At 35.4% G+C, this 13,284-nt stretch overlaps 1 protein-coding gene across 1 annotated transcript in view; it reads left to right on the top strand.

The window, feature by feature from the left end:
• Window positions 1-13,284, top strand: part of LOC150102389 (endoribonuclease Dicer-like) — a 187,215-nt gene that overhangs the window by 25,006 nt on the left and 148,925 nt on the right. The window contains 1 exon segment of the mRNA XM_090399451.1: window positions 11,061-12,532. Within this exon segment, the coding sequence (XP_090255577.1) occupies window positions 11,061-12,532 (1,472 nt within the window).

The following is a 13,284-nucleotide window of genomic DNA, read 5'->3' as shown; positions in this document are numbered from 1 at the left end:
TTTGTCGTAAAGTGAAAATCTGATCCTGACAGCCTCTATTTGCCCTGAATCCAGCTTGTTCTTCACAAATTTCCCTTCCACAATCTTTCTCAATAGTTTCTCAAGTATACTTGCATAAATCTTACCAGGAACACTCAGTAGAGAAATATCTCTGTAATTCTCACATTCATATATATGGGTACTATGAGAGCTCTACTCCGATCATCTGGAATTCGTTCCTCTGTCCAGGTCCTCTGAACTATGCAGTGCAGCCACTGTAAGACTTTTATACCTCCACATTAGCATTTCTTATCTAATATCATCTACTCCAGCTGCATTTACAAATTTCAGGCTTTTGATGACTTTTTCTACTTCAAGTATGGATATGTATTCCTGATTGCATGCCTGTTGAGTGTTTTTTTACTACTGTGCTGTCACTGATTGTTTTGTTTAGCAGTTTTTCAAAGTAATTACTCCATACATCAAGGATATATTTTTCCCCAGTTTTCATGCCACCTTTATCATCTCTAATTCCTTTTACAGCCCTCTCTCCTACATTTCTGAGCTTTTCAACAGCCTCCAGAATATTTGGGCACCTTCTTGATATTTATTTTCTATGTTCTGAGATTTTCTTGAGGTTGTATGAAAGAAAACGCAGAGAGGAAACATTGTGTGTGTGTTGCCCAGGTATGATAGTGACGAGCTGAGCTGAAGAGCAGTAGTAATGAATAGCATAATAGCCAGAATGTGTCAGAAGAGAGGATTGGAATATGTGGATGCTTGGAGAGCATTTGAGGACAGAAAGGAACTGTATACGAGAGACTGCTTGCATTTGAATGAGGAAGGATATAGAAGTCTGGAGAGATTGCTGTTTTCTGAATGAGTTGGTGTGTCAGTGCAGGAAAACTAGAATTCCCAGAGTGGATGGTAGCAGGGGTGGATCTTGTGGGAATGGGTGCTTGGGGAAAGGGGGGTCAACATCAGGTAACACTGAGTCCAGTGGGTTATGGAGGAGATAATGATCGGTATAGGAGCAATGACATTTTTATGCTTTATACTAATGCCAGGAGTATCCGGAATAAAGGTGATGAATTGGTGGCACTGATAACATCAGCCTGGCCCAAGATTATTAGGATCTCTGAGACGTGGTTGACGGAAGATGATATAATAACAGGAATAGAAGTAACACAGTACAGCATTTTTTGGCAGAATAGAAAGGGAAAACGTTGTTGTGGAGTACTGCTTATGATAAGTGATGACTTACGTCCTGTAAGAGTAGAGGCTTTGGAAGGCAGTAACACTAATGGTTTTGAAAGCATATGGTGGAAGGTAGAGGTTGGCAAGACAGGATATTTGGTGGGGTGTTGCTACAAGCCAAGGAGCACAGAGGGCAGGGAGCAGAAGATGTTTAGGCAGTTGAGCTTGTCAAGTGCAAGAAGAATGATTGTTATGGGAGATTTTAACTACAGCAGTATAAGCTGGGAAGAGGAAAATGCATGTAGTAATAAGGGAATTTCTAGAATTCTTGAGGGACAAATGTCTTGGGCAACATGTAATCAAAGGAATAAGAGGTTCAAGAGTTTTGGATTTGGTCATAGCATCAGAAGAGCTGATAATAACTGAGATGACATCTCTCACCCCCCCAGTTGGAGAGAGTGACCATATGATTTTGACTTGGAAGATGAAGTGAAGGAATATAATTTGTTAGCAGCAATAGTAAGCTGTATTCCACGAGTGAAGAAGAGAACACAATTTGATGTAAAGTGGATGGCAATCAATATCAAACAGGAACTTCAGCTGAAAAAGAGATTATGGAAGAGATATAATAAGGAGAGGGGTGGAGAGCAGATGCATATTTCACCATATGGAAGAGATATAAGGAGGGGGGCAGGGGTGGAGAGCAGATGCATGAGGAATATAAGACTCAAGCCAGGAGAGTGACCAGCATGGTGAGGAAGGCAAAACTGGAATATGAGAAGAATTCTTTGAATTCAAAGAAATTCAAAGAATTTCTTTGAATTTCTTTCCCTAGGAATTCAAAAAATTCCTAGGGAATTTTTTAGTTATGTTGCCAGTAGGAGGAGAAATGATTGTGGAAGAATGACATTGGGGGATAAAAATGGGAATAGAGTGACTGATGCAGAGAACATAGTGGATTTGTTCAATGAACACTTTATCGGAGTATTTCATCCTGTAGAAATAGGTTTTAATACTAGAGGAATAGGGCAGGTTCGAGGTTTAGAGGTGCAAGAGGAGAGTGTGTTCCAAATACTGAGTACTCTGGATGTCAGTAAAGCTGGGGGACTGGATGATATTTCACCACTGGTTTTGAGAGAATGTGCTAAAGAACTGACAGCTCCATTGACCTGGCTTTTCAATGAAAGTCTGACTACAGGAGAGGTACCCAGGGAATGAAAGAAAGGTAAGATAGTGCCATTGCATAAGGTGGTAGTAGACTGGAAGTGTCTAATTATAGGCCAGTTTGTGTGTCATCAGTAGTTGTTAAGGTCTTGGAGAAATTAGTGAAGGACCATATACAGCGTTGGGCAGATGAGGGTAATGTTATCTGTGAGATCATCATGGATTTGTTAAGGGGCGCTCTTGATTTAGTAATATGATTGCCTTTTATAATAAAGTGACAAGAGCAGTTGATGAGGGAATGGCATATACTGCAATTTTTTTTTGGATTTTGCAAAGGCATTTGACAGGGTGCCACACAGCTGATACTTAAGTTGCAGCAAATGGGTTTAGATGTCGGATTAGTCAGCTGCATTCAGGATTGGCTGTCTGATAGGTATCAGAGAGTTGTGTATGGTGGGACAATATCAAGGAAACAGAAGGTTACAAGTGGGGTTCCACAGCGCTCAGTACTGGGACCTGTATTGTTTAATCTTTATATCAATGACATTGTCAATGGATTGCAAGGGGATATTCAGTTGTTTGCAGATGATGTGAAGCTGGGCATGGTTATTAATAATAGTGCAGTTGTGGTGGCCTTTCAAGAGGATTTGAATAACTGGAAAGATGGGCAAATGAATGGGGTGTCGGTTTAATGCAGCAAAATGTAAAGTCTTGAAGTTTGGGATACATCGATGGGAGGCTGAATACTCGATTGGAGGAAGTAGGGGAAGTATTGTTTAATCTTTATATCAATGACATTGTCAATGGATTGCAAGGGGATATTCAGTTGTTTGCAGATGATGTGAAGCTGGGCATGGTTATTAATAATAGTGCAGTTGTGGTGGCCTTTCAAGAGGATTTGAATAACTGGAAAGATGGGCAAATGAATGGGGTGTCGGTTTAATGCAGCAAAATGTAAAGTCTTGAAGTTTGGGATACATCGATGGGAGGCTGAATACTCGATTGGAGGAAGTAGGGGGAGACGAGATCTGGGGAGTGATGATTGATAGAAAATTGAAATTCAGGGAACATATTGCAAAGGTGGTGAAGGTAACTCAGAGAATTGCTGCAATACTGAGAAGGACACTGACTTGCAGAGATAAAAAAAAGAGTTATTCATTCTGTTGTATAAGACTCTGATCAGACCACACTTAGACTATTGTTCTCATATATGGTCCCTAGGATTTGAAGGGGATAAATTTACTGTGGAAGGGTACATAGGCAGATAACAAAGATGGTTTCAAGTAACTGACATTACACATTCTGTACAATGTCAGTTATGAGGATTGGCTGAAGGAATGTTGACTACAGAGTTTGGTGGAAAGAAGGAGAGGTGATATGATCAAGACTTTTAAACTGTTGAGAGGCAGTTACAGGGTTGACACTGGGGAGTTCTTTCACTTGGTAGAACAGTGGAGAGGAGATAATAAGTGGCCATTCCTGGAAGTTGCAAAAGGAAGCTGTGAGTAAGAGGATGAGGAGTGGTTTCTTTGCATGGAGGGTGGTTGAACCGTGTGAATGTATTGCCTGATAGATGGTTAAAGCAAGGACGGTCAGTGAGGTCGAGGAGTGGTATGATAGACTTTGTGTTTCCTAGGAAGATCCTCCCACGATGAGTTTCTTGACTCCATGGAGGTCTGAATAATAATAATGTTCTTACCAAAGTCTTCCCATGACTTTTGTAAGAACTAGTTTTACAATGTTTAGCTTTCTTACATTTGTCTCTGTATTCTCTAAGAGTACAAGCCGACTTATTTGCCAGGAACTTTTGATATGCTTTCTTCTTTTCCTTCACTGCCCCTTCAATTTCCTGTTTCCACCATGGAGTTCTTATTTTTCTATCCTTGCAGAAAACCTCACCACATCCCTCTCAGGCTGAATCAATCAATGTTTTCTTTAGGATTAGCCACTGAACCTCCAAAGTTTCATTCTCAAACACTTTGATTTTTTCTTGAATAATGTTTGTGTATTTTAGTCTGCAGTTCACATTTGAGAGCTGCTCAACTTTTATTCGTTTTAAAACTTTCTTACATGTCATTCTTTTCAATATGAAATTCAATTTTATCCTGCTCAAGACTAAATAGTGATCACTTCTAATTTCAAATCCTTTGTACACTCTGGTGTGTCCTACACAGAGAGGAAACATCACTATCAATAATAACATAGTCAGTGAGACTTTTCTTATTCCTTTGCCTCTTCTCTCCATGTGAATTTGTGCACATTTTTATGTTGGAAGATTGTGTTAGTAATAACCAGTCCATATCCTGATCAGAAATCCAACAGGTATTTGCCATTATTATTAACTTTTCTCCAAATTTTCCACGATTTTTGTATGTCTGACAATCATTTCCTTCTCTGCTATTTAGATCCCCAACAAGGACCAACTTTTCCTTTTTCATTGTATCAGTTGCTTTCTCTAAAGCCTCAAAAAAATTTCCCCACTTCTACCTTAGTAGAATGCTCTGTGGGACCATAGTCACAAATAAGTTTCATTGTCCAGTTCCCCATTCTGATATTTGTCCACATCATCTACTTGATATTGCTTGCCATTCAAGAAAATTAGCCTAGTTTTTTTGTGTTCAGTACTATAGCTACACCTTCTTTTCCCTGATTGTCATTGCCTGAATATAATGTTTTGTATTTATTGCTTAGAAAAATCTCACCAGATTTTGTGTTTTTTGTTTCAGTCATCCCTATTATGTCAATCGGATACTTGCTCAATTCCTCAGCTAGCTCCATTTTTTTGCGATCCAGGCTTCTTATGTTGATAGTACAAATCTTGATCTCTGGTAATGTTGAGGTTGGGGGTGTGTTTAGGATGTGTTCCAGTAGCTGACTTTTTGCTGTTCGCCTTGGTTCCCTGACGAAAACAACTGGGCCTTGTTTAACTGGACGATGTCCCAGATGATACAACATGAAATTCTGTCATGTTGTATCATCATTTTACATTTTGTTTTAAGCCACTAAGAATATAATTTGGTTGGCTCAATCCCAAATTCCCAGCTCATCTTCATTTGTTCAGTATGTAGGTAGTTACCTAACAAGATGCACCACGGCCTCTGCATTCCTTTAGGGACTATGTGGAAGTCTCCTCTCAGTTATAATGCTTTGAACCCTTAAGCACCCCTTTTTTGTATTCGTTAAGAATTTAAAAGTTAGATATATAGAAAATAATACAAATTTTTATTTAATGATTGAAATTTTACAGAGAATATGAGTTGTTAGAATTCTTTAGGATAAAAGAGAATAACTTGATATACAGGAATGTATCCGTTATACATATATATTTGCTTACAGTAAATATTTAATTTGCTTATAGCTTGAGATTCATCCTTTATGCAACCCTCAGAGGCATACAGGATACTATCACAGTACATAATTAAGTTTGCAATGTTACTAATCTCCTATCAGCAGATTTCCTCTATATTAGTCTATTACTTATTAGCACAACATTATTGTCATATCTAATATTTTGTTCTTCTAGGGCACTTCTGACTAAATTAGTCCACTGTTCCTCATGGTCTTTTTCTTGCCATTTTAGCATCAAATACCTTTCCTCTCCCATTTTGTGTAAGTGATCATACCACCATAAATTAGCTCTGCTCTTCAGTTTTCCTGTCATCTTTATCATATTTAATTCCTTTGACAGTACTCCTTCCTCCATTTCTAAACTTTTTCAATAACCTCCAGAACATTGTGCCACCTTCCTGGTATTTATCTTCTTTATTCTTGCCAGTTTTCCCATTACTTTTGATTAGCTACTGTTATGTGTAGATTAGCTCTCTTACATTTTCTCTTTATTCTTTTAGGGCATGTTTTGGTTTTTTTGCTAGGAACTTTCAGTATACTCTTTCTTTTCTAGGACTGCTTCTTTCACTTCTTGTGCATCATGTTCTTTATGATGCACAAGATCTTTACAGACAACTTCAGCACCTGCCTCCCTAACTAAATCAGTCAATGTTTTCTTCAGTTTCCTACTGAGTCTCCAAGGTTTGGTGTTTTTGAATTGTTTAATTTTTAATTGAATAATGCTTGTATAGTTGAGTCTACTGTTCACCTGTAAAACCTGCTCAACTTGAATTCTTTTTACCACTTTCTTACATATTATTCTTTTCAGTGGATATTCTTTTTTATTCTACTTCAAACTAAGTAATGACCACTTCCTGTTTCAAATCCTCTTTATACTCTTGTATCCTGAACCAGCATGAAGATATCACTATCAACAATAACATAATCAATGAGCCTGTTCTTACTTGTTATCTCTTCTTGCATGGGAACTTGTGCACATCTTTATGTTGTTATGTAGTGTTAATAATGACTAGTCTGTTTCCTGAGCAAAGATCCAACAGGTGCTTACCATTACTATCACTGTTGCCCTTTTTCTCCAAATTTTCCCAAAACTTTTCTATACATCTGATGGGATTCATTTCCTCTGCTGTTTAGATTTGAAAAATTCCTCCATTCTTCTTCTATAGGAGAACCTTCAGTGGAATCATTGACAAAAATAAGTTTTATTGTCCATTTTGAAGTTTGTCCATATAACTACTTGAAATTGCCTTCCAATCTTCTTCATGTTTGGTGTTGAATGTACATTTTCCTATCTTTGATCATTATTGCCCAAATATAACATCCTATATTGTTATTTAGTAGAATCTCACCTTTAGTCTTTTTTGTCCAGTGATACCAATTATATGTATGTGGTATTTTTCAAGTTCTTCTGCAAGTTCAGTTTCCATTACATTAATACTCCTTATGCTGATGGTTCATATCTTCATTTCTTCCGATGTTGGTTTGTTCTTCTTTCAGATGCTGAGTGGGAGTTTGTTACAGTGGCTAACTTTTCACTGTTCATGCTAGTTCCCTGATGAAAATAGTATGGGCCTTATTTAACTGCATGACGCCCCCCAGCTACATGATAAATCTCATGTTGTACCATCATGTTCATTTCTGATTTAAGATAATAGAGAATTGGCTTAAATTGGCTTTAGTTGAGTAGGTCCCAAATTGTTAGCCTCCCTCCTCATTTGTTCAGTACCCTGTGGATACCTATTAATGGGGTGTACCACATGCAGGTGATTAAACATTAAGTCAGAAGTCCCAGTTTGGTTTGCATTCCTTAAAGGTGATGTGGAGGGCTCATCCCAATTACCTGCCTTTAACCCTTAAGCAACTCTACACCACACAACTGCAGATCTAAACCATTCTAACTGATAAACAGTAACAAAAAAAAAAGAAAAAAAATTAAATTTAGTTAACTTACCCTTCATAATCGATTATTAACATAGGTTAGAAAGAGAAAGGGAATTAACATAACTTAGTATTTGCAATTATTATCAATTTCCCAAAATCGTGTTGGAATAGTTTGTAGTATGATATGGTACGTTGTTGCTTTAAAGGAGATATGGGTGAAATCTGTAAAACTGTCAGACATTAGAAAGTATTGCATTATCCATCATTGGATAATGCAGTCTTTCCTACATTTGCGTTAACCATCATTATCCTTCCAGACATTATAACATATATCACAGTCCATACTGGGAGAAATAGTTCCAGACCATTATGCTGCTGTCACCAAAGTTGCTAAATGAGATGATTCATTTGGGCATATGGCATTTCATCTCCCAACTCCCCAGATGTCTGCCACATTCACCTATCTTTTCAAAAAAAAAAAAAAAAAAAAAAATGTGTGGTGTGATTTGCCACATCATTTCTGTTTTTTGCTTTCATTGCTCAGTAAACCAGTGTCATGTTGTTTACACCACCATGTAGTTTGCACTGTAATTCCTAAATGATGTTTAGCTTATGTGTAGCTGCCTTTTTAGAAACCAAGACTGCAGCTCTTCACATGCTGTCCTTCTACTGATTTACAAGATTTGTCTGGCACTCTTCTAATCTTTATAAGAAAGTTATTGTCCTTGATATTAGCTTCTTTTTTCCTGCATTTCTTGGCCAAGTTGGCATGATCACATTTCCATTAGCTGATTATGTTACCTATAGCTGATATGTAGTATTTTACAGATACCATAAATGGATAGACCACTGATATTGTGTCTTGTTTTTCTCCATGTACCATTGACAGTATATACTGATCTGCATAGAGGTAGTCCTCGACTTGCGACAGAGTTCCGTTCCAACGTCTCCGTTGTAAGTCATTTCTGATGTAAGTCGAGGACTTTTTTTAATTCTTGATTTGTTTGATTTCCCTTATAATATTTTCATAAATTAGGTTTCTATTTAACTTAAAACGGTTAAAAATGTATAAACTTACATAAACATTTATAAATTATTTATTAGCACATATACATATAAATACATAAAAAAGAAAAATTTAAGAAAAAATACATAAACACATCAAAAATGGTGCACTTACTTTAATTTGAAATTCCTTTAAATATTAGTTAACATAAACAAAAAACTTATTAACGGCTTCTTTAATTAAACAGATAACTGTTCACTCATTGGGGCGATATGGTTATTTCTCGCGATTGGGAATAGCTTTTTTTTTAATCAGAAAATTGTTAATGTTGTCTGTTAGGTTTTTTCTTTTTTTCTTCGTATATTTCGCGATAACATCTGACTGCTTCTCAAATTTGCTTTTCGACTTTGGCGAAGTGATCAGTGTCTTGATCCATATTTTTGAATAGACTTGATTTAGTTTAGAAAATACTTCAGCTAATCCTTTTACATTGATTTTTTTTAACAATTCTCTTCTTCATCTTCCTCATTATTCCTTTCATTTTGGAAAATCAAGTCTTGATCAGTCAGTTCACCTTCTTCATGATTTGCTATTCTTCTATATCAGTAATATTGATTTCTAGATCCAGTTTTCTTGCAATTTCAACGATTTCTTCACCAATTTGTTTGAAAATACTCATTGTACTCTTCGAGTGTCTCCTGCAGTAATAACTTCTTCCAAATTTCTTGCCTACATTGTTCCAATACTTCCTTCCATGACGTTCCAATGTTCTGGATACATTGGTTAATATCGTAATTTTTTTCAAAACTCGTGTAATGTTATAGCATCGTTGACCATTGCTGATATTGCTTGAGAAAACGTAGTTTTCAGATAATATGTTTTGAATGTAGCAATCGAACCTTGATCTATAGGTTGAATCCCAACTGTTGTATTGGGCGGTAGATACATCATATTTATATTTTCATTCAAATCGCTGATGTGAAGAGGATGTCCTGGAGCATTGTCAAGCAGCAATAGAATTTTAAAAGGAATGTTTTTTTCAAGATAGTAGGCACTTCTGGAATAAAACAATTTAAGAACCAGTCTTCAAATAAAACAATTGTCATCCAAGCCTTAGGATTATTCCTGTAGTAAACCGGCAACTTATTCTTGTCACTGTTTTTCAAAACCCTAGGGTTTTGTGAATGGTAAACAAGAAATGGTTTTAATTTAAAACCAGCAGCATTTCCTCCAAGAAGAAACGTAATCCTCTCTTTAAATGCCTTAAAACTAGGCACCGATGTAGCTTCTCTGTAAATGTAAGTTCATTCTGGCATTCTTTTCCAGAACAGTCCAGTTTCATCTACATTAAAAATCTGCTCTAGCAGCTAGTCTTCATCTTTTATCATCTCTTTTAGATTTTTCTTGAAAATTTCGGCAGTTTCAAAATCGGAACTAGCCCCTTCTCCTGTTATTCATATGTTATGTAAGTTAAATCAGCTTTTGAATTGATAAAACCTTTACTAGCATTAAATGTATGCTTGCCGTATTTATCTTCTTGTTGTTTCCTTAATTGTCAAATAGGCTGCGTGCTTTTTTTTGTTGATTTGATCATCTATTCATATCATTAAAAGCTTCTCCATTTCATGAATTGGCCCTTCTCTTTTTTTTTGTTAAAATTGTACATTTCATATTAACTGCCTCCATTATTCTTGATTTATCTTTTATAATTGTTGAAACAGTTGAATGCGATAGTTTTCTTCTTGAGCTATTTCACCTACTTTCTTTTCTTCGTCATATGCTTTAATGGCCTTCATTTTAACACCTGAACTTAAAGCTTTCCTCGCCTTCTTTTTTATGTTTGAATTTTCATCAGTAGTATTACTTCTCTTACTGGACATGATACGGTTAGATTAGCAACTAACTTGCCAAAGGCTCTGATAAGTTAGAAGTGGGTGAATCATAGCAGCAGCTATTGCATATTGGTGATAGGCTTTGCTTGTCAACTAATGGCAACGCTATGATGCGTATGCAAAAGCAATGATATATGTATGTATATGCTGGTGGCAAAGTCAAATTAGAGAATTTTTAATAATAATTTTTGACCGTCATAAGTGTGAATTATTGTAAGTCGTAATGATACATAATTGACTCTAGGGATATCTGTTAGGTAGCATAGTTATCTCCAGGGTATAAACTGTGTCTATTTGTCTCGTAATGAAGCATAGGCTACATGTGAATATACATATCAGTATTTTTTTTTTATTCTGAAACAGGTTTCCCCATTACTTATTTCATCATGGTGCATAATCATATATTGCATGAAGGTAAAATACATACCTCCAGAAATGAACAAAATAGTGGGAGTGAATCTTGTTTTTTTCCATGATATAGTATTGGATTTTATATATTTAGCTTTATGCTTGATATATATATTTTAATTTGGATTAAACTCATTAAATTAATTTAACCAAAATATATATGTATATTTTATTTTTATTTTTAGTTTCTTTGGCTCAGCAACATATGAAAGTTCTTGAGGACTATACTGATTTGAAGATTGATAAATATGTTGGAAATTCTTTTATGTATACATGGACGAAAGAAGCTTGGGAGCATGAATTTAAGAAAAACCAAGTGCTGGTCATAACTGCAGATGTTTTTAAAATGGTTATTTCACGTGGGTATTTGCCATTATCTAAAATTAACTTAATAATTTTTGATGAATGCCATCGAGTTTTTAAAAAACATTCTTATTGTGACATCATGAAGTACTTTGACAATTCTCCCATTGATTGTCAGCCAAGAATTTTGGGTTTGAGTATTTCTCTTGTGAATGGAAGATGTAAACCAACTCGATTACAGCAAAAAATCATCCATTTAGAAAAAATTTTGAGGAGTACTGTACAGACTGCCAGTGATATAACAGTATTAAGTAAATATGGTTCTAAACCAAAAGAACTTTTGGTTACCTATACAAAGTATTTAGATAATTCTACCATGTTTAAGATTCTGCTCAAACAACTGAATGCAGCATTATTGTTTCTAAAAGATATTACGTTTGACTGGGAACCAGAAGAGGAGATGCTTCCACATCCCTGCAAACAACCTTGTCAGTATGTTCTTGAAATCAGTTACACTCTTATTAATTTAGGACCTTGGTGCACATTAAAGGCAACAGAAATATTTATGAAAGAAATTGGAGATATCATTGATAATTTATTACCAGAACCTCATAAACGGATGCTTCATTTAGTTCATACTGTGTTACAAACAGTGAGTGCATTTTGTGAACAGAAACTGCAAGGTAAGGATATGGTAACAAAACTTTATGTCACTGCTTCACCTAAGTTGAAACACCTGGCAGGAATATTGAAAACATTCAAACCTGAAGTTTGCACAGATGAAGCAGAAAGTATCAGGAATGGATTGCCTTCTGAAAATGGATTAGATAATGAATCATTAAAAGAGGCTAATGATTGCATAAAGTCTTTACAAAACAGAACTTCTGTAGTTGAAAGGAGACATGGAGAAGCTGATGATTTAAAATCTCTTTGTGGCATAATATTTGTTAGGCGACGGATCACAGCATATATTCTTAATCAGTGGATGTTGGAACTAAGTAAACATCATCCAGATTACAAATTCATTTTGCCAAACTTTATTGTTGGGCATGGTAAAGCTTTTCCTGGTGTATTGAAAGAAGATTCTATGGCATTTAGAAAACAGGAAGAAGTGCTTCAGAAATTTCGTATTCGGGAATGCAACTTGTTGATTGCAACTACAGTTGTTGAAGAAGGAATTGATATTCCAAAATGTAATTTAGTTGTGCGTTTTGATACTCCTCAAGATTTTCGAGAATATGTTCAATCAAAAGGTCGAGCAAGAACTCCAGATTCCCTTTATGCCTTAATGATATCCAGTGATGAAAAGGAAGAATTTGTAGAAGAAATCTGCGATTTCAAAACCATAGAAGAAGTAAGTAGAAATTAAGAAATTCTTAAATGTGTTGATTGCAATTGTCTGATTATTAATACCTTTATAACTTCTTGAGGAACAAAACAATGAAACTAAGTTATTTTAGTATTGGTTTTTCTGAGTTTTTTTTTTTTAATATATATTAATAAATTCATACTATACTATAAATAGTATAGAAAGAAATTTTCTTTCTGAACTGTCTGTTTTCCACTTTCTTTCTACTGAGTAGTTTTTTTTTCTTTCTTTAAATAAAAAAATAATTAAAAATAGAGATATACCCTTATATAATAAATAGAGAAATACCCTTTATTACATTATAAGTGCTGTGTGGTTAATACAAATATATCAAAAGCTTCTTGTGAAATGTAATGGTTCTTGGGTGCTTCAAGTATTATGTATTAGATCGGTTGCCAGTGATGAAGAAATAAAACACCTACTGAAGAAAATGGGCATAAAACAAGTAATCATAATGGGAGACTATAATTATATGAATATTGATTGGATAGCAGTAAAATATCATAAGAAGGATGAAACTGAATTTATTGATCTGTTGTGAGACAACTTCCTTAGTGAGTGTTACAGGAAGATTTCTGCTAAAGACTAACTATTCTTCCTGTGGTTGGTGACAGTGATCATGTCCCTGGACATTGGCTAAGTTTATGAATGTTCCATTCAGAAAAGGTTGCATTCTGAACTACAAAACAGGAAATTATGACCATCGGAGGAGTATACGGTTCTGCACCATGGTACTG

The sequence above is a fragment of the Typopeltis vanoorti genome, chromosome 10 (genome assembly GCF_054136105.1).
Source record: "Typopeltis vanoorti isolate ZY-2024b chromosome 10, IOZ_Tvanoo_1.0, whole genome shotgun sequence".
Classification (NCBI taxonomy): domain Eukaryota; kingdom Metazoa; phylum Arthropoda; class Arachnida; order Uropygi; family Thelyphonidae; genus Typopeltis; species Typopeltis vanoorti.
Note: the sequence above shows the minus strand (reverse complement) of the source record. Positions and strands in the feature narration are given on the sequence as shown.